Source organism: Oreochromis niloticus, linkage group LG3, assembly GCF_001858045.2.
Source record: "Oreochromis niloticus isolate F11D_XX linkage group LG3, O_niloticus_UMD_NMBU, whole genome shotgun sequence".
Lineage (NCBI taxonomy): Eukaryota > Metazoa > Chordata > Actinopteri > Cichliformes > Cichlidae > Oreochromis > Oreochromis niloticus.
In genome coordinates this window covers 79,499,724-79,524,498 of record NC_031967.2, presented here as the reverse complement: position 1 = coordinate 79,524,498, position 24,775 = coordinate 79,499,724, and the positions used below count along the sequence as shown (strand labels likewise).

The 24,775-nt window shown below is 40.1% G+C and overlaps 1 protein-coding gene and 1 long non-coding RNA gene across 2 annotated transcripts; one reads left to right on the top strand and one right to left on the bottom strand.

Moving 5' to 3' along the window:
- Positions 1-8,161: 8,161 nt before the first annotated feature.
- On the bottom strand, positions 8,162-9,793 carry LOC109200710 (zinc-binding protein A33-like). The gene is made up of 2 exons (XM_019356309.2): positions 9,687-9,793; positions 8,162-9,585 (listed from the first exon to the last, which is right to left on the bottom strand). The coding sequence occupies exon 2, from the start codon at positions 9,566-9,568 to the stop codon at positions 8,180-8,182; it is 1,389 nt and encodes a 462-aa protein (XP_019211854.1). The 5' UTR covers positions 9,569-9,585; positions 9,687-9,793; the 3' UTR covers positions 8,162-8,179.
- Positions 9,794-16,161: 6,368 nt separating this feature from the next.
- On the top strand, positions 16,162-17,398 carry LOC109200920 (uncharacterized). The gene is made up of 2 exons (XR_002060973.1): positions 16,162-16,504; positions 17,132-17,398. It is a non-coding gene; the product is annotated as an uncharacterized LOC109200920 (long non-coding RNA).
- The last annotated feature ends 7,377 nt before the right edge of the window (positions 17,399-24,775 follow it).

The window sequence follows — 24,775 nt, the reverse complement described above, 5'->3', positions numbered from 1 at the left end:
CATATGAGATGAAGTAAAATAGATAAATATTTTACCTAATTACGTGCATAGAGGCACTTGACCTGTTTGAAAACTGTCATCCTAATATGAGCCATTGTTGAGATATAGAGCACACCTGTGAAAACAACTAATATGTTGAACCCTGTATGAAGCAGCTGAAAACTACATGATGGAGAAGCTGAGTTGAATATGAAAATGTAAGTCTTTGCCACTGTGGGCAAAGCATGCAACCACTGTGTGAGGTTGTGTTGCTGTCTCTTCTGAGCTGATGAGCAAGCTACACATTATCAGATCAGGAGCTGGCTGAGAACTCATCAAAGAAAGGGGAAGAGAACTATGATAACTCAAGTATGTAGCGTATCCGTGAGTTCAGCTTCTTCTTTCAGATGCGCAGCAGTTTTCCTGGATCTTGATTCATGTGTGTAGAGTGGTCATAGCATCAGCATCATGTTTTTGTTTATTTGCTTTGTTGGGTTGAAAAATAATTAAATAAACTTGTGATCATACTTATGGATCACCATGGCACATGTCATCAGCCATATGATTTATTTATGCAGATGAAAAGAGTGAGTGTGAATGTGCCTGACATTGCAGTGTGTGTGCGCGCTGTGTAAACGTAATTGTCATAAATTGTGAGAGTGGTGATTCTGCAGGTCACCAGCTAGTGTAAAGAAAAAGAAGAGTAAAAAAGAGACAAAATCTACATTGTAGATGAAAAATCATTGGAAAAAGGTTTTGTGTTTATTAGCCAAGAACAACTACAATCTCATTTTCTGCTTTTAAGAAAGGAGAGATGTGTGTTGGTTAAGCAGTGATAATAATAATGAAAATGTCTTAGTTTTGTTACTTTCAGATGAAAAGCAGACCTGGATCGATTTTCCACATGCAGCAGTTGGAATAAAGTTATAGTTTAACATCATTGGAAACATTCAGGCCAAGTTTCTGGCTAACTTATTTACAGCTCCATGTGTCCCTCATCCTCACAAGCGAGCTCTCACTCCTCCCTGAAGACAAGGAATGCAGTTCCAAAGAGCAATAACATGGCAGATAACAGATATCAGCAAAGTCCTGAGCAAAGAGACCCAGCAAGCAGCAGCAGTGTGGACAAACAGCAGTGGAGAAGAAGAGCAAACCATCATCCTGACTGGATGAATGACACTGTGTTTCCAACAAGCTGCAAAGTCACTGTGCTTGGGAAAAGAACGTTTGAGGAGAACTGAGGAGACTGTTGGAGGTTGACATTTGTCACCTTTGGAGAAAATGGCAAGAAGAGACAGTGGGACACAGGACAAAGCTGAAGAAGAACTGCCGGCTGTTGGACTGTTGAAGTGGGAGAGGACAACAGAGTGAGAGGAGGTAAGAACACAGAGAGTGCTGGTGTTTAATGTGGGAAATCAAAATTTGGGTTAGCAAACCTGGGGAAAAGAAAACTGACTGCTTAAGTGGAAAATTGTGAAGGAATCTGAAACACTGCAAAAAGAAACATATACAAAATCACACACACAAGCAGAACATGCATTAACCCTACTAACACAAACACAAGAGAGTTCATGAAGATTAGGCAGCATCTTGAGCATGTGAGTCTGTTTATCATCTTGTACAAGTCACCTCGTGTGATGCAAAGATCAGTGGACTCATAGCACATTAGTTGAAAATGATGATCAAATAATAGCAGAGAAGTGTGTAGGAAAGGCAGCTTTAAGAACATGCCCTGCTGGAGATGCAGCTCCACAGACATTGATTAAACCTGCCTAATAACACAAACACACATGCAATGAAAATCAGCTTGTTATCTCTCATCAGTGTTAAAATAGTGTAAATTTAACAGAGACTTGTTATCAAATGCTGAATTTATCCAATGCTGACAGTTAACTCTCTAGGTTGCAGGACAACAGTTTATTTTTTGTGGAAAAAAGATTCTGGTTTGATCAACCAGTGATCAGACAATAAATTTAGTTGTTAATATAGTAAATTGGGAGATGCTTTCTGCCTGGTTGATGCAGCACAAGTAATTTACTGTATGAGGGAAAATTCTGTTTCTATGATAATATTTTGAACATGCATTTCTGTTGTCCTGTCAACTTAGTGGGTTAATAGCTGATATGCAAATTAGTTGATGGTTCTTAGATTAATGAAAGGTGACTGAATTCTAGCACGAGTGAATGGGATGTGTTGGAGTTTGTTAGAGTGGAGACTCTAAAACACTGAGTTTCCTGTTGTGATGTGCGAGTGAATCCTGTACCCAATTACACAACTCTGAATATATAAGAACAAACGTCTTTTGCGAAATGCATGACAACATATCACATGTTTGTGATGATGACGGGGAAAAAGGAAAACTAAATAAAATTTGTGGCCTAAATGAGTGAAAAGTACAGTCCTGGGGATTAAAATTCATAGCTAATGAGACATGAGGCTTATGTTGTGTGTTGTGCGGCTGATGGTTGGTTTTGAATTAATCTAGCTGATGACTTTTCCTTTGTTGTGAAGTTGAGCCTGCCAATTAGTATGATGGTATGATAAAGCATGCTAATGGTATGATTTACCCTCCTGAGATGAGGAGCATGTGTCATGACTGAACGAGGCCTTTTTATTTTGATACTTTCACAGTGCACTGAAAGTTTTGTTTGATGATCTCTGTTTGAGCAGATCTGCACGATTAGAACAGAAGCGCTATACGACACGTCGTCGAGAAAATTGTTGCAAGTGAGTTTCTCCACATTAAAATGGGCTCAGGAGAAAGTCACTTATCTGGGACAATTAGAAAATAAGTTCCTGTCCAAAAGGATTCAACGAGAAAATCCAGTCTAAATTCTTTTCTTTTTGAAATGACGTCATTTTGCTGAGAAGTGGAAATGAAAATGCGATGATAATTTCCACTGTCAGCAAAGAATGAATGCATGAATGAATGAGTGAGAGAAAATAAAACTGACTGACTGGTGAAAGCGGACAGAAGCTGACAGACTGACTGACATCACTGTGCGAAGTTAACCCCCACCTGACAAAGGTGCAGATGAATCTATGTGTGTTTCTTTTTACAGGAGCGGAAAGATGACAACAACATTCGAGGTTGCGTGAGCCTTGGCTGTACTGATTTAACCTTTTATATGCCACTTTCTGTGTCTGTGCATCTACCAGGGGTGTTATTCACTACCTTGTGTTGTTCACAGAGGTAACTGTGAGAAAGTGTGTATACACCTGCGCAGCGCTAACATTTCTACAGCATCACAGTCTTCATGTGATTTGATCATGTGATTTATACCAGGATAGCTGGTTGATGTTTTCTACTACAGGATTTCTGGGTTTATGTGTGAAGAAAACTGTGTTTACAGGTTATGAGTTGGTGATGCTGTTAAACTGTGTTTTTGGGAAAATGTTAAAGGTTACTTTGACGATGTGAATAACATGTGAGACATTCCCTGTGTTGAAACTAGTGTCACTTCTTTCCACAGCTATGGATGGCTAACTTTATGGTCTTTTTACAACACCTCTGGAACCTGTCGACTTGTGCCTGACCACCAGGATTGTCCATGTGTGTTGCTAATGTTTGTTTTTTCTAAGAGTGCATGTAGAGGATTCAGCAGAGACGGACAAGTAACATGAGAAAGCAAATAAGAGATGCAGTGTTTGTGGAATAGTTTAATATGGGGCTCATTAGCTGGCCACTACTGAGCTCCTAGTGTTAAATACATGGAGTGACTTTGCTTAAGGGAAGTCACCGATTACATTAATGTTAACTGAGTACATGGGATGATCCATGTCTGAGGCAAATTATGCCAATAATTGTAGTTTACTGATTTGAGAAAACCTGTACATGATACATGATACTTGTCCTGTTGACGCTGAATGCTTTACTCTTATGATACAGTTGTTTATAGGTGTGAAGTTTATTTTCACTTCCAGATCTTGTTTTCCAGGCCATGATGGTGTGTATGATGGCTCCAGGCGGAGCCAGATGTTAAGCAAACTTAATATGCAAAACACACTAACATCTTTTATTGCAGGGTTATGGAGCTACTCCAGAGGAGATGCCCTGATGTTGCCTGGGACGTGATCTAGCTAACCTTTTTCTTCAAGACAGGAATCTAGGTTTGATGAGTTGACTCATGGGAGTGTCCATGCGTCAAGAGGAGGGGTCCAGAATTACATGAAATTATCTTTTCTATGTTTTCTAAACTATGTTTTTATGATTTTTGTGTGATTAACAGTTCATTTACGGGTATTAAACCTATGCAAGTGGTGCATCCATGTTCAGATGAGGCTTTGATGGTCCATAAATGAAGCTCACTGAACTAAAGAATGTGGTTTGATGATGATTGACATGCTTTAGGAGTTTTTCCTCCTAGCAAGGAAATACAGGTGCAGCAGTTAAAGTATTGCTGAAAGGAATCTCCTGAGAAATCTTCTGAGGCCCAGTGAGATGCAACCCATTCCAGGCATAGCTGACAGCCCAGGCAGTGGTTGAGGTCAAAGGTCGAGCTGTTTGGGGCCCATTGGGAGATCAGATTTCGGAGCCACAGCAAGGACCATGAAGCTGCGAAGGATGAGAGCTGTGCCAAGGGGGCTTCCCAGAGGCCAACAGAGGAGATTGTGGACGACAGACGGGCACCTGAAGGATGAAGGGAGCGTGCCAAGCTCCACCGACAGCGCAGGGGGAGTCCAAGGATGACATCATGATTCTGTGAGAAGCACAGGAGCCAGAAGCTATGGTGGTGATGACAGCAGTTTCCTATGAACATCACCTAATGCTGTGTCACTGTACTGTGCATACGATGACACTCTGAAGACTGCTGGGATCATAGCAGCAGTAAGATAACTGGATCCAGCACCCTTTCCACAGAGGGTTTTCCTGCAGAGGATGGACAATGGAGTCATATGTATACCCCACAGGACAGAGGCCTGAAGTGAGGTGATGGGGGTTGGCAGAGGCCATAAAACTAGAGTGCTGAAGAGGTCTGCAGCTTTCACGATGGCTGAGACCCATGTTGACAAACAACAAACTCAACTGGTATGTTTGAATGTCTATTCTACATACATTTGGACTCTGGTCCTATGAACAGTGATGGAAACAACTGGAAGGCACATTTATGACGCCCTGCAGAACTTAAACCACTCTGCAGAGAGACGTGTGATTTACATGTCTTGCGGAGGAGCACCACCAAGCTGGAGTGATCTTGAAAATGTTAATTTCTCTTTTGACCATTAACAATTCATTTGTTTGCTCGTAGGATGCAGTTTACCATTGAATGAGATCAATGAGAACTTGGATAACTGCTAATATGTTTGTCAGACTGTGTACGGTTACATATGCTGAGTATAAAAATGTTTGCATTGACACTGTCAGACGTGACGTGATCATAACTGGGGACTTTTCTAGCATAATTGCCAAAAGGGGGGAAATGTTAGATTTGTATTGTTTATTGTCATTTATGCTTAGAAATATTTACTCATATATGCTTAGAAGTATATAATCATTTGTAGATTGAAAGAATGTCTCATCCTAGGAGGTCTGTAACAACTCTGTGTAGCATGAAGAGGGGAGTGCGTTCACTCCTCCTCAGAGTGTTCTGGCATAGATCACACACCTCCTAGGAGAGGTCGTATTTTCTCTTGCTGATATATGGTATAGCATACACACGTATATCTGTTTGAGTCTAAGAGCCTTTTGTTTAGATGGACCGCTAGACTCCTGGCACCAGCTTTGGGGAGTCTTCCTGGGGTCACAGTTTGACCCCCACACACAGATACACACACACACACACACACACACACACACAAGGTATTCTTTGTTCACATGTATACCTATATAAGAGGTCATATGTTAATGAACCTATGCATATTCATGGTACCACAATAAAAGAGCAGTGTTACGGGAGAGCGGAGAGAGCAACTGGGGTCAAGCGAAGGAACGGCGCCTGTCCAGTTCTCTCCCGTGCACGTGAAACATAAAGCCTACTCGTGTCTTGCTTGCTGTGTAATTACTTTGCCTTCAACGTTCCAGCGAATAGGTTTAAGCTACAAACCTATCATTAATATGTGTATCAAACAGGAAGTGGTAAAGGGGTCCTCAGAGGGGTCCACAAGAATTCCAGATTTTTTTTGTACTTAAAAAAAATCTGATGGTGTTGACAAAAACTCTGGACACGATTTTAATCACTTAAAAAATATGTAAAAATAAATTTTCAATTACATATTTTGATATTATATAAGGTATTGACTTAAATACTTAGTGACGAGAGCCATGATGTTTAATTTAACATTACTTTTAATTTTTTTTCTGTATTTTAATATTATCACACCTGCTTCTGGACAATGGATTTTTAAGGTACTGGTAATGTATTGTTCCATCCATCCATCTTCTTCCACTTTATCAGAGGCCGGGTCGCGGGGGCAGCAGCCTAAGCAGAGAAGCCCAGACCTCCCTCTCCCCAGCCACCTCCTCCAGCTTATCCGGGGGAACACCAAGGCGTTCCCAGGCCAGCCGAGAGATATAATCTCTCCAGCGTGTCCTGGGTCTGCCCCGGGGCCTCCTCCCGGTGGGACATGCCCGGAACACCTCACCCAGGAGGCATCCTTGTCAGATGCCCGAACCACCTCAACTGGCTCCTTTTGTACCATTTAAAATAAATATATATGTATAAAAAATGCAAAATCATACTTTTGTTGTATAAAAATTTCCTTGGTTTGTCATTTAGGCAGTTGGGTTAACACTTGTATGCATATTTTTAACCACAAAATTGGGTTTTATCTGCCGGACATGTTTCGTCCCTTATCTCAAGAATCACTGGTTTCCTTCAGAAACAAAGACAATATTTACAAAGATCTCACAGGTAAACTGTGAGCGATCACAGCAGCATCTCATCCTGACTAACAGCTTTTAGATGCAGGGAGAGCGTCGTGGTTCAGAGGTGCTTCAGCAGATGATGAAGGCCTTTCTGTTGCATTGTGTAGTGCTGTGGATGCCATGATGGTTGACTGGGTCTGGTTCTACTGAACTCAGAAACACTTCTGAGGTATTTACACCTGAAGCCTCATTTAATGTGAGTCAGAAACAAACGGATCACCTGTGATTAATGGATGTTTCCCTGCATTTATATTTGCACACAGTTTATTTCTTACAGCAGGAAAACTAAATAGAATGTATGTAAGAGGTTAGAGTGAGGATGACGTCACTTAATACAGAAAATACATGTTTTTCTGTTTTGATGATGAAGGACTTCTTTAGCGCTGTAAACAGCTACACTTGAGAGGACAGAGGCGATTTCATGGATCAATAACAATGTGTTTATCAGCTTTCATCATCGCAGTGCAGACATGACGTCAGATCTATGAAAGTGAAGGCCGTCTCTCTGATGACGTCACAGAGCAGAGTCGTTCTGTCCAATGAAGGATCTCAGATCAGCTGCTGCCATCTTGTGGCCACAGTTGGTTACTGTCTCTGAAAGTTGTCTCATGTTTCCTGTTGTCCTGTTAACAAAGGCTGGAGCTCATCATGCTGAGAGGGGAGCAGCATTTTTTGGCTCTTCACACATGTTCATTATATTCTGATGATCCTGGATGGAGACAAACTACAGATAAGTGTGTTCAGCCCAACTAGTTTATCTCATTACAGCAGTTTGATGTTTCCCTTTGAATCCCCCTGAAGATACTGACAGTGAAGCACGTACATAATACTCCAGCCTTTCAACTCTGAGCTTATTTAGTTCTATTAATACACTGAAATCTCATTTGTGTCATGAAGAAAGTCTTTAATCAAACAGAATTCAAATATCAGAAACATTTCATATATGGAGTTAAATATGAATCATTGTTTCAACAATATATTTATTGTTGTCATAAACAGACAAGAAGACAACAACAAACTGCTCCTCCCATTCAACACATGTCAGTCCATATCCCAGCAAACTAAATCATCTCCATTTACACACATCAAATAGAAACATGAATCACTTGTAATGATTAGAAACTTGATAGAATTTCAAATCTAGTTTGGGGAGTCATTCAGTGAGAAACAGTGAAATGATTTTCCATGTGAAAAGGTGGACAGCAGAAACAGAAAGAAACAGTGAGAACTAAAAGAGAAACAAAGAGCTTTGGAACAACGAGGCAGCAGGAGGACAGCTGCAGTTTAACAGCTTCAATTCACTGACAGGAAACAACATTAGAAACATCATCATCCTCAACTCATCTGCTCCACTGACACTGACACCTTCAAGGGACACAACTTCACTTCATCAACAGTGTAAATGTATGGAAACATCCTGTGAGTGAAAGTGTGTCTGAAGGTGTGTATGTGTGTGTTAGTATCAGGATCAGAGAACGACAGCTTTCCTCTGTTCCAGTCCAGATTCACTCTGATCCTCTGGAGCTTCTTCTGTACTGAGAGAGCAGTGAGAGGAGCTGATGGAGAACCTGCTGAATATTTACCTTCATAGAACATTATTCCCCACAATCCAGACTTTATGCTTCCCTTCCTCTGCACAGACTCTGCTAACACACCCAGTCTCCACCATGTACTGACTCCAACCTCAACATCCCAGCTGTGAGTCCCTGAGTTAAAGCCCTCAGAGCCCATCACAGATTTATAATAGTCAAACCTCTCTGGATTATCGGGAAGCTGCTGCCTCTCTCCTCCTCCTCTCACACTGGTCAGATCTTCAGACAGGATGAGGTTTGGATGAGCAGTGTTTGGGTCCAGGATGAGAGGAGTGTAGGAGACCATGTCCTTCATGTTGTTCCAGATGTTGAAGGTCAGGTTGCCCAGGTGTTTGGCCTGGTCTATCAGAGCTCCTGAGGGCAGCTGTGGATCATCCAGCAGGGGGCAGCGCTGGACTCTTTCCACTGCAGCCTTGTAGTTGTGCAGGAATGAGACGTCTTCAGCTCTCAGCTCCTCCTCTGTGGCTCTGACTGTGTCTGAAAGAGCTGCTATCTCTCTGCTCAGAGCCTCCATCTTCTCCTCCATCATCCCACTCTTCTGCTCCTCTTCCTCCCTCAGTGCAGCCAGCCTGGCCTCCTCTTCCTCTGCTAGAAACTGCTGAAGCTTCTTAAACTGCTCCTTAATCTGCCTCTCTGTGTGTCGGGCCTGGACCTTAATGTGTTCTGCTGTTTGATCAAACTTCACTTGAACTCGTTTGCAAACCTTTAACTTCTTCTTTAAGGGCTCCAGAGTTTTCTGAAGTAACTTCTTGTGTTGTTGTGCAGCTTCATCGATGGGTCTGAATCTGTGATTGGTGTGTTTTTCTGAGTCTCTGCAGACGAGACACACTGGCTGCTGATGGTCCAGACAGAAGAGTTTGAGTTTCTCAGAGTGCAGACTGCAGAGAGTCTCTGAAGCTCTCTGATCTCTGTCCTGTAAGAACGACTCACACAGGTTCTTTAAAGCTCGGTTTAAAGGTGGATCTTGCACTGATAATTCCTTACAAACTGGACACTCGTGTGTTGGTCTCTCTCTCCACCATCTCTTCAGACAGTCTTTACAGAAGCTGTGGCTACATGACAGAAGAACAGGATCTCTGAAGACCTGCTGACAGACCGGACAGCAGAGATCCTCCTCTGATCTGGAAGCCATTGAGTCTGTGAGTGAAGCTGAAAACAGCAGACAGGAAGTACAGTCAGTCCTGGCTCCCCTCCCTCCTCTACGACCTTCACTGAAACTTCCTTTGAGTCGTGTTTTTGCTCAAACTCACATTCAGTGTGTGGAGCGTCAGCAGCTTGAAGCAGCAGTGTTGGAGTTTTCCACTTTTCTCTCCTGTAGCTGGACTCACTCAGAGGAAGCTGCTAGTTTGGTCCAACGATAAGTGTGAGTCTCAGAAGAATCAGTGTTGTTATTTCTTGTAACTAAGGGTGTGTTTCATTCCAATGTTCAGACATTAACCTTCCAGAAGTTGTAAAAGTTAGTAATAAAGAGCTTTTATCTCATTTCACATGCAGGTCAGAGCATGAAAGCTGTGATGCAGCAGTTTGAGAAAAATTGCTGCTGATATAAAATATTTTTTGTGGTTTTACAAAATATATAAAAGAGCAGAAAGAAAAGAAATAAGTGTAAAGAGTGCAGCAAAATGCATGTTTGAGTGTGAGTTGGTTCATCTGATCTGGTTGTGTAAAAGTCACTGCATGACACTGAGTTTGACTGTTGTGTTACTGACACTCATCTCTGACTCAGAGAAACGATTTCTCCCCTGTGATGTTCACACAGTGGTGAGTTACATACAGTGTTGGGAAGGTTACTTTTAAAATGTATTCCATTACAGAATACTGAATACATGCCCCAAAATGTATTCTGTAACGTATTCCGTTACGTTACTCAATGAGAGTAACGTATTCTGAATACTTTGGATTACTTAATATATTATCATGCTGTTTACAACTACGTGAATGTACTATTGCTGTGATTTATTACTGTTACTGAAGGTCCGCGGCTCCGAACCGTAGTAAAGGGACCTCTGGCTAATACGTTGGGTTCCGTGTCGGGCTGGTAGCCGAAAACTAGCTTTACTTTGTTGTCTGGGTCAACTTTGCTTGCGGGAGACAGAGAGAGGCGTTGAAAGGCTGCTCCAACGGAACTTATTTTTTCCGGAGGAAAACACGAACACAGTGTACAGTTGAGTCTTAACAGCTTACTTACAAATGGGCTCGTCAGGCACTCTTCTTGGCTGCAGTGGTTATTATTATATTTACATGCTTCCAGCTCCCGTTTTTGCTCCGTGACAGCTCGGACTTCCTTTCTCTCCCTCCCTCGCTCACAGACACATAACGGGTATGGTAGTCCATTCTCCCTGCAGCACGGACTACACTGCCCATGATGCTACATTCTTTAGAGCTATGCCTGTAGCATTCTGTAGCATTCTGTCTATTAGCTTAGCACAACAACAACAACAACAACAACAAAAAGGCGCTCTCACCCAGGAAACACGCAGAGAGAGAGCGCGTCACCCTGTAACCATGGCAACCGTAACGCTGCCGCCTGGAACAACAGAACCTAGCTGTCAAACAAACCCAAACAATCCTGACCCGCGACAATATGAAACAGGGAAGTACCGCAGTGTAATCCATTTATTTCAACAAAGTAACTGTATTCTGAATACCACCTTTTTAAACGGTAACTGTAACGGAATAAAGTTACTCATATTTTGTATTCTGAATACGTAACGGCGGTCAGAGCTGGACTGGCCATCGGGCATACCGGGCATTTGCCCGGTGGGCCGCTGGCGATTTTTTGTTTTTATGGGCCGATGGATTTTTTTTTGTTTGTTTTATTTTTTTTGTTTTTGTTTTTTTTGTTAGGAAGGGTATATATAATGAAAGGTGTTGGATTGGCCAATTGGTCATGATCGACTCTGGGCTGGACCAATTACAGCCGAGGAGGCCGGATGCACCCTCCCCCTTGTTTAGCAATCTTATAGACGAACTAAAGAAAATGGAGAACAAAAAAAGGAAAGGAGGTGTTTATGAAAATATCACTAAATCTGTCATTTATTAATTTTAATATTAATTAATGATCATGTCTCACCTCTAGTGTTCTTGGTCTTAATTTAAGGTTTTTCCTATAGCGATTGACAGATCACGTGACTTTCGCGCATTGCATGCCGGGAACTCGAGGCAAAACAATCCAAGTACCGCATCAAATGCAAGCATTTGCAGCACCGCAAAACGTTAATTCTCCGGTTCCAATACCTTCTTGATTTTTCTTTGCCGCACAAAAAAGGAATGTACAAAACTAAGGAGAACAATGCCGGACCGTACAAAGACAGACTCGACGAAAAGGCAAAGAAAAGATACGAGGAAAAAATCAAAGGAGTGAAAGGGTCAGACCCTTACGAGCACAGAGTGGACAAAAGACGTTAGCGTGCTGCCCAACTTTCACCATGCTCAGATTTATAATTATACGGTTCTTGGAGTGAGTGCATACACTCATGAAGTTTTTAGTAACTTGAGGTCACTGCAACAAGCCCAGGTACAGTTTACCGACGGATGGGTACAGGACCTTGAAATGCACCATGTAGAACGAAAGACCATCATACAAACAAAGGTAAGTTTACCAGTCTCACAAATCGTCGTCATAAATACACATTCGTTAACCGTTTATTAATATAACCTTTGAACTCAACGGTAATTAATTAGTAGTGGAAATAATTTCTGGTACGCATTACAGAAATGTAGCAGTGACAATAATATTGTATGTTGTAATCGCACTGGACAATTAGTGATACAAAACAACTGTTTTATCCTGTGAATAAAAGTATATGTTTTCGTCAATGTACCGTGGTAATAACAGAAGCGAAACGCAATATTGTGTCAGGACAATTCACTATTTATGCACATTAAACAAAGAAGCATAGCGCGACAATTTCTGTTCAGCGCCAGACTTGCTTGTAACCTATATCACCAATTATGTTAAGAAAAGTGATGTATTAACTACTACAAAACACTGACCTTTGTGGGAATCCTTGGAGCAGACTAACATGTGAGCTGGAGTGTTCTGAGACGTTATATTTGGTATATCCAGACCATCCGTCGGCTCTTACTTCAGAAACATGGCTTAAAAAATTTCTCTTCAACGACGTAATCTGATAAAAAAAACGATCTCTTTACCCGTCGGCTTCCCGTGGCTGTCATGCGACCGGCTATTGCAGTTAATAATACAACAGCTTCTTGCCATTTTTTGGGCTTCTTTTTATCGCTGTGTAACTGAGTTCAATTGAAAGCCTGCGTGCACTAGTACCTCTTGCCTCAAGTTCCCAGAATCCTTTGCGGTTTTACCCCTGAATGACGTCACATTTTCAATCTCTATCCTGGTGGGCCGGTCTCTAGTCAAAATGCCCGGGCCGATTTTTTGTCCCAGTCCAGCCCTGACGGCGGTACATGTATTCCGTTACTCCCTAACACTGGTTACATGTCTGTGGAATTTTTCCTGTTTGATAGAATTAATTTTTGCTTTTCTCTTACTTTCTTTTTTCTGTTATTTCCTAAAAAATCTCTCAAAGAAATAATGAATTCTCCACACGTGTTTGAAGGTTGCATGCAAATATCATGTGATCTAAAAGTCAAATATCTGCTGATGGAGCAAAACAAGGCCAGATGTTCAGCAGCTGTATTGCTGCATGACATCAGCCCACAGCAGCAGAGACCGTGGAGCCAACATGTGAGAAACAAAGTAACACGCTGAACATCTGAACCACAGCAGGAAGTGCGACTCTTTGTAGACCTGTGGACAGGAAACACACAGCAGGTCCTGATCAGTAACAGGGTCCAAATACAAACATTTGTTTATCAGCATCTGTATATATGAGCACACAGAGAGCTCAGCTGGACACACACTTCAGTCCTCCATCAAACACAACACATCTAGATGTAACCCATATCAACTACACCCTGTTTCTACCAGCTGCAGCACAGTCCAGTCTTTACAGACAGGGAGGGCTTTTAGTTTGAAAGGCGCATGAAGGAAGTTTAAGAGAAACAGAAGAAGAACCAAAGGATGGTCTGTGATGTTAAGGTTAGTGTGATCAGCATCAGCTGGAAATATGAAACATGTCAAACATGTGAGGAAGAAGCAGCAGCAGCTCACACGTTTACCACAACCACACACAGTCCTCTGAGAGCAGCGTGGCCTCCATCTTTGAAACACACAAACTCAAACACACAAACTCACTGATTGATTATTGATTGATTGATTTTCAGAGATAAGTAATTAAAGTTTATTTATTAAGCACTTTTCACAGTGGACACAAAGTGCTTCACACAAAAGGCTCAAATAAACACGAACATTATGTGCAAAAATAAAGATTCAATAAGACAGTAAAATAAACAGGTAGTTTTAAGTTTACTTGCATGTTCAAAGACTATGGTATGACATAAGTGATTATGCTAAACAACACAGAACCTTTCACTTGCCCAACCATTTAGGTCATCCGTCCCCTCAACGGGTTGTATATTTTCAATGTTCCCTTACTATTTTGGCATAATTACTTCTATCCACAAAGAATGAATCAAACAAATAAATCAAGCTGTGAGACAGCACCTTGCATTTATGCCGGGCTGTGAGCTGTCCTAAATCTACTTCCTACACCCCCTTTTTCACCCAGTTTCAAACTATTCCTGACTTAAGATAAGATAAGATAACCTTTATTAGTCCCACACGTGACGTGGGAAATTTGTTTTGTCACAGCAGGAAGTGGACAGTGCAAAAGTTATGAAGCAAAAATTAGAATAAAATAAAATAAGAATAAATACAGTACACAACTGTTACAGAATAAAATAAAATACTATATACAGTAGAATAAAATAGAATAAAATATACAATAAGATAAAAATAGAATACAAATGTTATATACAACTGAGTAAAAATACAACGATGCCAGAAAAGATTATTGCACATTAGTGTTATTGCATATTTGTGGATGTGTGTGTTTGATCAGTTAAAGTCTTTATTGTGGAGTCTGACAGCAGTGGGGAGGAAAGACCTGCGAAATCTCTCCGTCCCACACCGTGGGTGCCGCAGTCTCCCACTGAAGACTGACTTCTCTCAGTGCACACTGTAAAATCTAAACAGATACAATTAGCTTTTTCCTGGTAAAAGGTCCTACATTACTTTTGTCACTCTTTGGAAACAGCCTCTATAAAGTTAACCTGTTTCCTCTTTAAAATTTTACCTTGTTTCCCACCCCCTTTAGGGCCAGCGCCTATCCGGCCTTAACACTATTTTTGGGCAATTTACATAACATAGAAATCCTGCGAACTATTACTAAAGTCCCTAATATTACTCTTTATTATTTTTATGGTCACATTTAACCTGTATCTAACAAGCTTTTAGTCTCCTAAACACATTTTCAGGGACTGTGGTTCTCTGTGCTCTGTTCTTTTTGGGTCCCACTTTCTCTGGTTGGTTCCATTCGGTCTGGGGCTTCCAGGATTCTCACCACCCCTGTGGTCGCTGTGGTCCTGAAATCTTCTCCTGTAAAGGATGGAAAACAAAACGCCTCTCTCTGCTACACCTCACTAACCTACTGTGTTCGTCTATTGTTCCCTTACTTATTCAAAGTTGGTTGAAAATATCATGTTCTGGTCTCTATCCTTTATATTAACTTTACTTAATCTTTACTTAATCTTAATTTACTTAATTTTAATGTTCTTTATGTGTATCAGCAACACTTTTATTTATTTATTTTTAAACACACCCAGGGTAAGATATACACTATCACCATATCAGCATGAATCCCCGCTAGAAAGCACACTCCAAATTTTTTGTCTATCAGGATTTACGCCCCTTTTTGCTTCAAGCAAATACACAACATGCAAAAGTTACAGTTAATGACAGTTAGACAAGTTACCGTTATCTGCAACATTTTTGTTTCACCCATCTCACCCCCACACGTTTCCTGTTGACTTATTCATGGCATACTTATCTTTAACACCTTCTGCATCACTAGTTGCTAAGCAAAGATAAAGCAAGATGTGTTCCACCTTTACCCTAGAAAATAAATCTATGTGATGTTTGTGTATATAAGCATGTTATGCATTCATTCACTACACTCCACACCATCCCTGCAATATAGCAGTTCAGACAGTCACGCTGAACGACGCTTTTGACCTTCTTAGGGCTGAGTGCTTAACAACTCTTTTAATGAGCACGACATGCAATGTGTGTACACAATGATTATGGCTGCACCTGTAATAAAAATTTTAATCCAATGCCAGTAGCTTTAATAAACATTTTAATGCAATGTTAATGATTAAGTCTATATTTCAGCAGTAAAATAACAACATGTCAAGGGCCATTCGATTTTGCACTCCCATCAGCGAGGTCAGACCCAACTGTTCTGCGAACCCCTCCATAGCATCTCTGGTTAGGTTAGAGAGTCTCAGCACAGTATAATGAACAAAATTTATGCAATCATTCTTATTTTGAGTTATCCATATGAACATACTTTCAAATCCTCAAACTATTTGGTCCACTAGTTTATACTCATTTGGAACTCCCCTGGGCACTCCTATTGAGTCAATCCAGTGAGGTGAGTTCATTCTAGGGTCATAAGCATGTATCCCCTGTGTCCCTCTTTTTGCCAAAATGTGTCTCTTACGTCTGGCTGCCAGTGTGCATGTGTTGCGTTGTGGTATGGCTTTTACTTTGTTCCCGATTAGCATAATTGGAGCTCCTATTCGCACACAGCAAATTCAAAAGTGTTAAATGTATTGGTGTTAGTAGTCTTCTTGCAAAAGTAGAGTTAATTTTACTCTTAGTAGAGTCACATTCCTTTAATGTAACTCTGAGGTGTAAAATTATAGTAGTTAAAACCGAGTGTTAAAAATGAGTGTTTCTATGTCAAATCTGGAGGTGTTACAATGGAAACATTAACTCTTGAGCTCTTAACTCCGAACTCCTAGAGGGGCTATGACACTAATAGAGTAAATTCACAGACTCCGCCCCCAGCACTCCAATCGAAGCTGAAGTGAAGCGTTTAAGAACATTTTGCTCTACATATTTCTGAGTTGTTTTCCATGCTTGGTAAGTCATTTTTTCAAAGATTGTTTCACTTATTATTATTAGCTTTTACTTCTGTGGCGCTTTGGAGTTGAGACCAAGCTGTGTGAAAGGCATTAGCCATGTTGCTCGGTGATAGCATAATATTCTGTTTTAGCTAGCTGAAAGGTATTGTTTGCGGGCAAATACTACAGCCTTGAAAAAAGCTTGCATGTGAATTTTCAGTCAAACTTTTGGTCAACTTAAATACACCTAAAACAATGTCTAGACTGTGAAATGTTGGTATAATGGTGCTACTTGAAGCCTGAAAACGATCTCCCATAAAGAAAAATAAAAATAAAAAAAACGAGCAAACAGCAGTAGCTGCTGTTTGCTCGTTCTTTTCTATATATGTCCTGACTGGGTTCTATGTTAGCATTTAGATCCCTCCAGAGTTTTGTGCACACGGTTTAGGTAAAAATGAAAAAGGTTGAGGTTTTAAATTTAGTTCAGTATTACCTGTTGTCTGTGTCCTTGTCTTTTGGGAAAATACTTTACACAAGTAATGGCTCAAAAATTATTCCTTTTTTTTTTTTACTGTGCTGCAATTGATTACTGGATTATTTGTGCAATTAATTAGTGTCAACTAATTTTTAATCAATCTCCACACAGAATATGCCGTGAATATGAAGGTGGAATATGGGGGAGAGCAGAAGTGCGTTGAAGTTCCACAAAGTGACGAATGAAGGACATGCATATTGTATTGAAGAAATAAGTGATGACAATGCTGTTATTTATTTGCATTTACCAGCTCACCTATGTCAGACTTTTTGATAAACAAAATTCTAATGAAAGTGAGAACATGTACATTGTTACATCTTTCAGAAAATGTTTTGAAATTGTGGTGCACAGTTCAGAATAAATGTTTTTCAAAAACCATTGCATCTTTTTAATGTTTATTTCCAAAGGAATTTCTAGAAGTTCAGAACAGTAGAATTTCCACTTTTTAGAATTAATTAGAAGATAACTCTTATGTAGTTAAACTAAAATACTCTTTGAGAGTTAATATATAAACTCTTAACACCTAGTTAGCATTAGTAAATGTTAAATTATCAACTCCAGATAGATTTGGTGTTTAACACTAAATCAGAGTTAACTTACCAACTCTCCAAAAAGAGTTAAATTAACACTCTCTGGTGTGGACCCATATAGACACTTTAATAGTGTTGAAATCAAATCTGACAGTGTTAATTTGGACATGCTGGATTTGCTGTGCACCATTGCACACATCCCTTCACTTCCCATATGGGCACGAACCAAAAGGGTGTTACATCCACAATAATAATAGAGCCCACCTCTTGCCCATGTTCCAATTAAAGTGTTTGTGTTGCTTACATTGTTTATGGTTCTGCCCGTGAGTGTGACAGAGCACCAACTTGGGTCAATCTCTCCCTCTTGTACTTTACCGTATCCGTTTTGAATTTAAAGCATGTGTAGTTGTTTTGTTTGGGCATGAATGGTCCTACTTGCGTCTGCTTGTGAATTGGAAGAAATAAGCTTGATAAAAGAGTGCAGTTGCCAGTACTCACCGCTTCCCTAGTCAACCGCAGCATACAGTCATAGCCCCACTTGTCCTCTGGATACAGTGGTTCGGGCTCCGTGAACAAACGTGGTCTAGCTGAAGCACCGGCAACACAGTCAGATACATCTTGTTCTTTAGCATTTTGAGCCACCCAGTCCAGCCAGAGGTTACTGTCACTGAAGCCGGTGGCATGCTCAGTCAGGTCCTCAGGCTTCAACCTAGTGTAATCCACCGTCAGGATTTTTCTCCCTTTGGTTTCTTGCTCCTCTTCATGTAATGGTACATTTTATTTTACTTTATCAGACTCACCCAAAATATATATGCTTTCATAAAACCTTTGTTATTCTATAATTGCATTTTATATGAAAAGTCTAGCGATCCCATATTTGACTCATGAATATTACTTTGGTTGTAATTATTTTCTTCTATCAAATTTAATTTACTTCTATAGTGGCCTGCTTTTGTTAATAGTAACATGAGTAACATCCGACATTTTCCCTTTTAGCATTTGGTATTTTCCCTACTATATAATGTACTACCATAATCTATGCCCAGTCAATAAAACAGAATTTTCTCAAAGCAAACCTCAGCCACCCAAAATCAGCATCCCCAGAATTAAGTCTTCCGCTCCTCCTGCTAATGGCAAAAGAAAAGCAAAACAAACCAAAGCAAAGCAAAGCATCCCCTTTCTCTTGCCAGCATGGTGAATAGTTTGTCAACATTTATTCATCCTACTCTTGGTCCAGTCTTTATCTCAGTGTCCAGTCAATCCAGTCACACACATTCACTCACATGCATTCACAGCAGATATTGCTGACAGTGGAGACTCCCGCGCAAATAACCAGATTCTCCACCCTCAGCAACATGAGCTCATTCATTTGTTTTATTTTGTTTTGTTTTTTAGTAAAATAGTTCTTTATGCTCTTGGACTGGATTGACTGCAATCCTTTTAGACAGGGACTTACAACCTGATCAGGTCCCCACAGGTAGCCTTTTCCTCAGCCCATTGTAATCTGGAAAAGTTCACCTTATATTTGTTCTCCCAGAAATTTTTTACAGCGCTGTTAATTCACTCTTGAGAGCTGATTATTAGCTCATGAAAGCACAAAACAAAATCACCTGACAGGTTTTCTCTAAGTGCACTGTCACAATTTTAAAGGGCCCAGTTCTAACCATGTCCATGATTAATAAAACTCCCTCTATTAAAATAAGAAAACAGCCAAACCTAACCGACAGAATCAGCCCATCACTCAAACAACAACCCCAAAAATCTTAATCACAGAAAGGTTTTGCCTCAGGTTCTTCAGGGTCCTGATACTCTGAGGTCAACTGGCATAATTTCACCTGCTAAATACACAGAAAATCTTGTTAAAAGCCACACAGTTTGCACACCATTGATATTCTCATTAAGCCCTTTCTAAACACATTATAACAATCATCACTAAATTCTAAATTTCTTTTCCAAATCTGGACTACTGCACGTAATAGCAGACCTGACCACTTTACTTAATTATCCTGTATGTTACCAAGCCTCACTGCTCACACAGTCACAGGGTCTCTTTCAGTGCAAGCTTCATGCATACAATTAGACAGGAAACATAAGTTCCTCTTTTTTCTTTTCCTGTCCCGTCATTGAACTAATTTGCATACTGAGTCATATCTCAAGAAGTTGCTGTGACAAGAGAAATGCATATTGTTACGACCCGGCTCAAGGCCGCAACAAAAAAAAAAGATGAATACCAGGTTGTGGGTGAGAAGAGGCTTTATCTTAAAATGGACAACCAGGTTGGCTAGAAATGGCTGGTGCCACTAAGGCAAACACAACAAAAGAGATGGACAAAATGGTGAACGGAGAACTAAACTATACTGGGAAAAACTAAACTACTGACCCTGAACAGAAACACAAACCTGAACACAAATAACCGCGAGCAGAAAACAGATGACGGTTGGGCAGCAGGGAAAACACACGGATGAGACATGGTGGATACGCAGACGGGCCAGCCAAACTACAAAGACAGAGGACGCGACTTAAATACACACAGGGAAACACAGGGAGATTGCACACAGGTGGGGAACACAGCTGGGAATAATCAACAAGACGAGACAGAGGTAAAACTGAACACACTCACATGAGACGCAGACCTTCACAATAAAACAGGAAACGAGAACAAATCCTTAAACATAACACAAAACAAAACACTGACAACATTAAATCGTAACAATATTTAAACATTACCACCTTATTGAATTATTTTATTTCTTTCTACAGTAATCACTTGTTTTGATCAATCTGTACAAGAGCACTTCTAATTCACTATTCTAAAAACTACTTTAAACTTTAATCACTTTTCCCTTTTCACAAAAATCACTCTATTGTCATGGAACTTTCCTGAGTTATTCCTCAACTTCAGGGTTTAAGTGTGTTAAATTCACTCTATTTTAACACTAATGAAAGATAACAAGCTGATTTTCATTGCATGTGTGTTATTAGTCAGGTTGAATCCATGTCTGTGCACTGGAGCTGCAGATCCACCAGGGCATGTTCTCAAAGCTCTTTCCTACACATTTCTCTGCTATAATGGGATCATTTTAACTACTTTTGCTATTAGTCCAATGATCTTTGTATCACTTTTTCATCACACTAAGCGACTTGGACAAGATGATAAACAGACTCACATGCTCAACATGCTGTCTAATCTTCATGAGCTCTCTTGTATTTGTAAGGTTAATGCATTTTCTGCTTGTGTGTGTGATTTTGTACATGTTTCTTTTTGCAGTGTTTCAGACTCCTTCACAATTTTCCCACTTAAACAGTCAGTTTTCTTTTTCCCAGCTTTGCTAACCCAAATTTTGATTTCCCACATTAAATAACAGCATTCCTCTGTGTTCTCACCTACTGCTCTCACTCCATTGTCCTCTCCCACTTTAACAGTCCAATACCAGGCAGTTCTCTTTCCGCTTTGTCCTGCATTCTCCACTGTCTCTCTTTAACTGCCATGTTATTGCTCTTTGGAACTGCATTCCTTGTCTTCAGCCAGGAGTGAGAGCTCGCTTATCAGGTTTAGTGACACATGGCGCTGTAAACAATTAAACCAGAAACTTGGCCTGAACGTTTCCAGTGATGTTAACCTATAACTTTCTTCCGACTGCTGCATGTGGAAAATTGATCCAGGTCTGCTTTGCACCTAAAAGTGACAAAACTAACACATTTTCATTATTATCATCACTGCTTAAACAACACACTTCTCTCTCTCCGGCCAGAAACACCAATATATGTCATGTATTCACATTCATAAGTGTAAGCGTGTCTTCATTGCGTTTATGTCTTGTGTTCATATTAACATTGAGTGTAAGCTTTCTTCATTGCATATGTATTTTTAATCAGGTTTAATTCATGCATCTTTGCACTGAGCTGTGGATTCAAACTGTCTTACTTCTGATTCTTTCCAAAAATAATTTCACATGTAACAATTTGTGTATGTGTGTTTTCTATTCATTAATGTAATTATTAGTTTGTGTGTTTCCTTCTCTCTCTCTCTTTAAAAAAAAAACAAAAAAAAACCTTTCTGTTATGATGCTCTGGGCATTTCTAAACCTCCACCAGTTCAGCCTCCATTTTCAATCCAATTCCCCATCCGCTCTCACTCAAACTCGCCCGGGCTTGACCTCTCACTGGTCCCTGTCCTTGTTCCTGTGTGACCTTCAAATCTCCAGCAAACACAGGCCCAACTCAGCTGTTTCTTCTTCTCTGTTTCTTCTCTGTTAATCTTTTCAGTCTTTTCTTGTAGGTTAACTCCCAGCATGGCAAATATCACGTCCAGTGCCTTCAAACAGTCATGTCACTTGTCAAGTTTCCAGCTTTTGATTCAAAGCTCATGTTCCATCAGTGGTGTTCATACATGCTGCTGCTTGACCCTTCAGTGTTTTAGGTCAGTTGCACTGTCTTTTGCCTGCTGTTAATTCTTCAAGTCCACGGTGTTCTGTCTGTCTTCTGTCTTCATCAGGAGATTGACTGTCCTTTAAGCTTCTTCTCAGGATGGGGACAGAATGAGAGGTCAAGTTGTAATATTTTAAGCCAAAGCCTGGCCTGTTTGTCGTCCCAATTCTGTTAGTTTATCATTTTGCCACTGTACTGATGTTTTGAGGTTGAGTAAGTCCATGGGCACCTGTATTAACACACTAAAACACTTATCTAATATCATTTTCATTACTATTTCTTAAGACATTCATTGTCTTCCTCTGCCTAGAGTTTAACAAGTCTCTCTCTCACATTACACACATCAGCCAGTTCCTTTTATGGGCATGCAAAGTTGTTCACTTCCTGCCAGACACACACACACTCTCTTCTGTCAGTCTTCCTCTTTTCACACACTCTGATATGAACCCACAATTTTATTACTTTATTTATTATTTTGTACGAATCACACAGAATCACTCAAACCCAGTACCCACAACATTCACACACTTAGAATCACTCAAAATACGCTTTCCTAAGAGTATTTTTATCAAACATGCTGTTTAGAATCAGAAAGAGGAAGTAGACCGCACCCTGTCAACTGCGTATTCAGCCTTAAACTGAAAGAAAAACAATTAAAACCTCTAATAATTCTCACATCACACACCAAAATGGAAAAAAGAAAACACACCAGCATTTATTGCTGAAATTCTTGCCTGGTTGAACTTGCTATTCAAACAGAGATATTTTTGCCTTTAATGCCTCAGTTTTTTTGGCCACAACCTCTGCAGTTTGCACAGTTCACCCACTATAGGCCCAAAAATAAATCAGTTTATCAACCTTCCCTAAGACAAATCCAAACTTTATTTATTATGTTCTAATATGCATAAGCCAGCATCAGAAAACCCACAAATTCAGCGAGGTTCACAAAAGTATATTTATATAATCAGCAATCATTAAAAGCATTTCACAGCATGCATACTGTCATTTCAACACACACTCTCAGCATTCTTCCAGCCTTTAAATCAATGTTAAATTGCAAAATTCTTTTAAATGCCCAAAATACTTATTTTATATTACAAAGATGTCTTATAACACAAACAAATTTTAGTAGCATCCAACCCCAGGTTCTGACCTACTGTATGAAGAGTCCACCACTAGGGTCTGACCTTCTTTATGACCAATTTACCAGTATCAGTCCCGGATTGTGGCCCAATTTCTAAAACTCTAAGTCAATTTAAAGGGTCAACCAACCCAAACTTTGCCCGAAGCTCTATTTTTGGCATTTCACAGCCAAGGCTTTACCCGAAGTTTTAAGTTAAAGTTTCATGCCCAAAACCCGGTTTCTGTTGCCCAAAAACTGCATGAAATCATCCCGGACAACAAACTGGTAGATACCAGTAGCTATTTTTAACCAAGGTCTCAGGTCTTGGCAGTGCCACCTGGAGTAATCCTCATAGAGGGTCTTTTTACACGTCTGTAAAAAGCGGGAGGTCTCCACCTCTGAACTTAATGCAGTCTTAGAAGTCAAACTTCCGTTCTACAATAATTTTAATATCTTAAAACACCACACAAAAGCCCACAGAAGTGATTTTATGGATGTCCAAGCCCGGCTTTATATTCAATAGGGACTTAAATACCACCAACAAATGACCAATTGCCTATTAACCTATATTCTCTTAAACACACATCACTTCTTTTCTCTTTTCCCATGAAATACCATATTACTTTTAACTCAGTACTGTCATTCTCAACGTTTCATTATCATTACTTCAAAGCTTTACGTTATTCACAAGACTTATGTTTTGCCACTACTGAGCCAATTTAATAGTTAAGATCATCAATTCAGCGAACAGATAATTTAGAATTCATCCAATCTGCACAAATTTGCTTTTTCTCTGAACAGGTTTGTGCCTACCTTTAAATCTTTTTAGACCGGTCTTCTGTTCACCTCATATCAGATCCAACCTTCGGCCACATTTGTTCTCTCTGCCGCAAAAGAATCCGGGTCACGGCACCAAGTATTAAATTCATTTCTTTGTATTCTTTTCGGCAAAGAAAGACACGGCTCAAAGTGGTCCAACTTAAAAAATGATCTTTAAGTTGACATTCTCCGGAAAATGGAGACTGAGCACACACAGAAACACCAGCTCAAGTCTGGCACATCAGGAGCCTGTCTCGCTATATATATTTTGCAACACGTCACCCATAGTTTCGATACAGACAAACCCTTATATGGAACAAGTTCCTCTTTTGTCTGGCTTCCTGTATTTATTAATGTGCTTGTACAGCTCTACATCACCTTCCTGTTTTCAGTCTGGCTGAGTTATTAGTTTGTGAGTCAAAAGTGGCCTTGCTTTACAAGCCTTCATTATTAAAATACATAAAACAATATAATCAAAAAATAAGCACTAAGAATATATATTTAAATCTCAACAACACTTAGTCTTTAGTCGTGTACAGGGAACAACTAACACATTATGAGTCAGTGAACGGAGACAATGAGAAGCAGTATATTTTATAAGAAGTTGAAATAAATAATCTAGGTTGTGATCATTTAGTGTTCTGTGTGTTAAAACCATTTTAATATAATTGAGAGACATCTGAAGAGACTTCTTAGCACAAGGGGACACACTCGTCACAAAGCTACTCTGACCTGGCAGTCATGGTTGAATTCACTGACAACCAATTGCAGTACTCTGGGCAGCTACACAGGTACCGATGGATGTACGCTAAATGCAGGGAACACGGAGTACGCGTAAGGAAAGAGGATGTGCGC

What these genes read in the sequence shown, in the direction of transcription:
- LOC109200710 (XM_019356309.2), bottom strand. Translation starts at nt 9,568, where the DNA reads ATGGCTTCCAGATCAGAGGAGGATCTCTGCTGTCCGGTCTGTCAGCAG.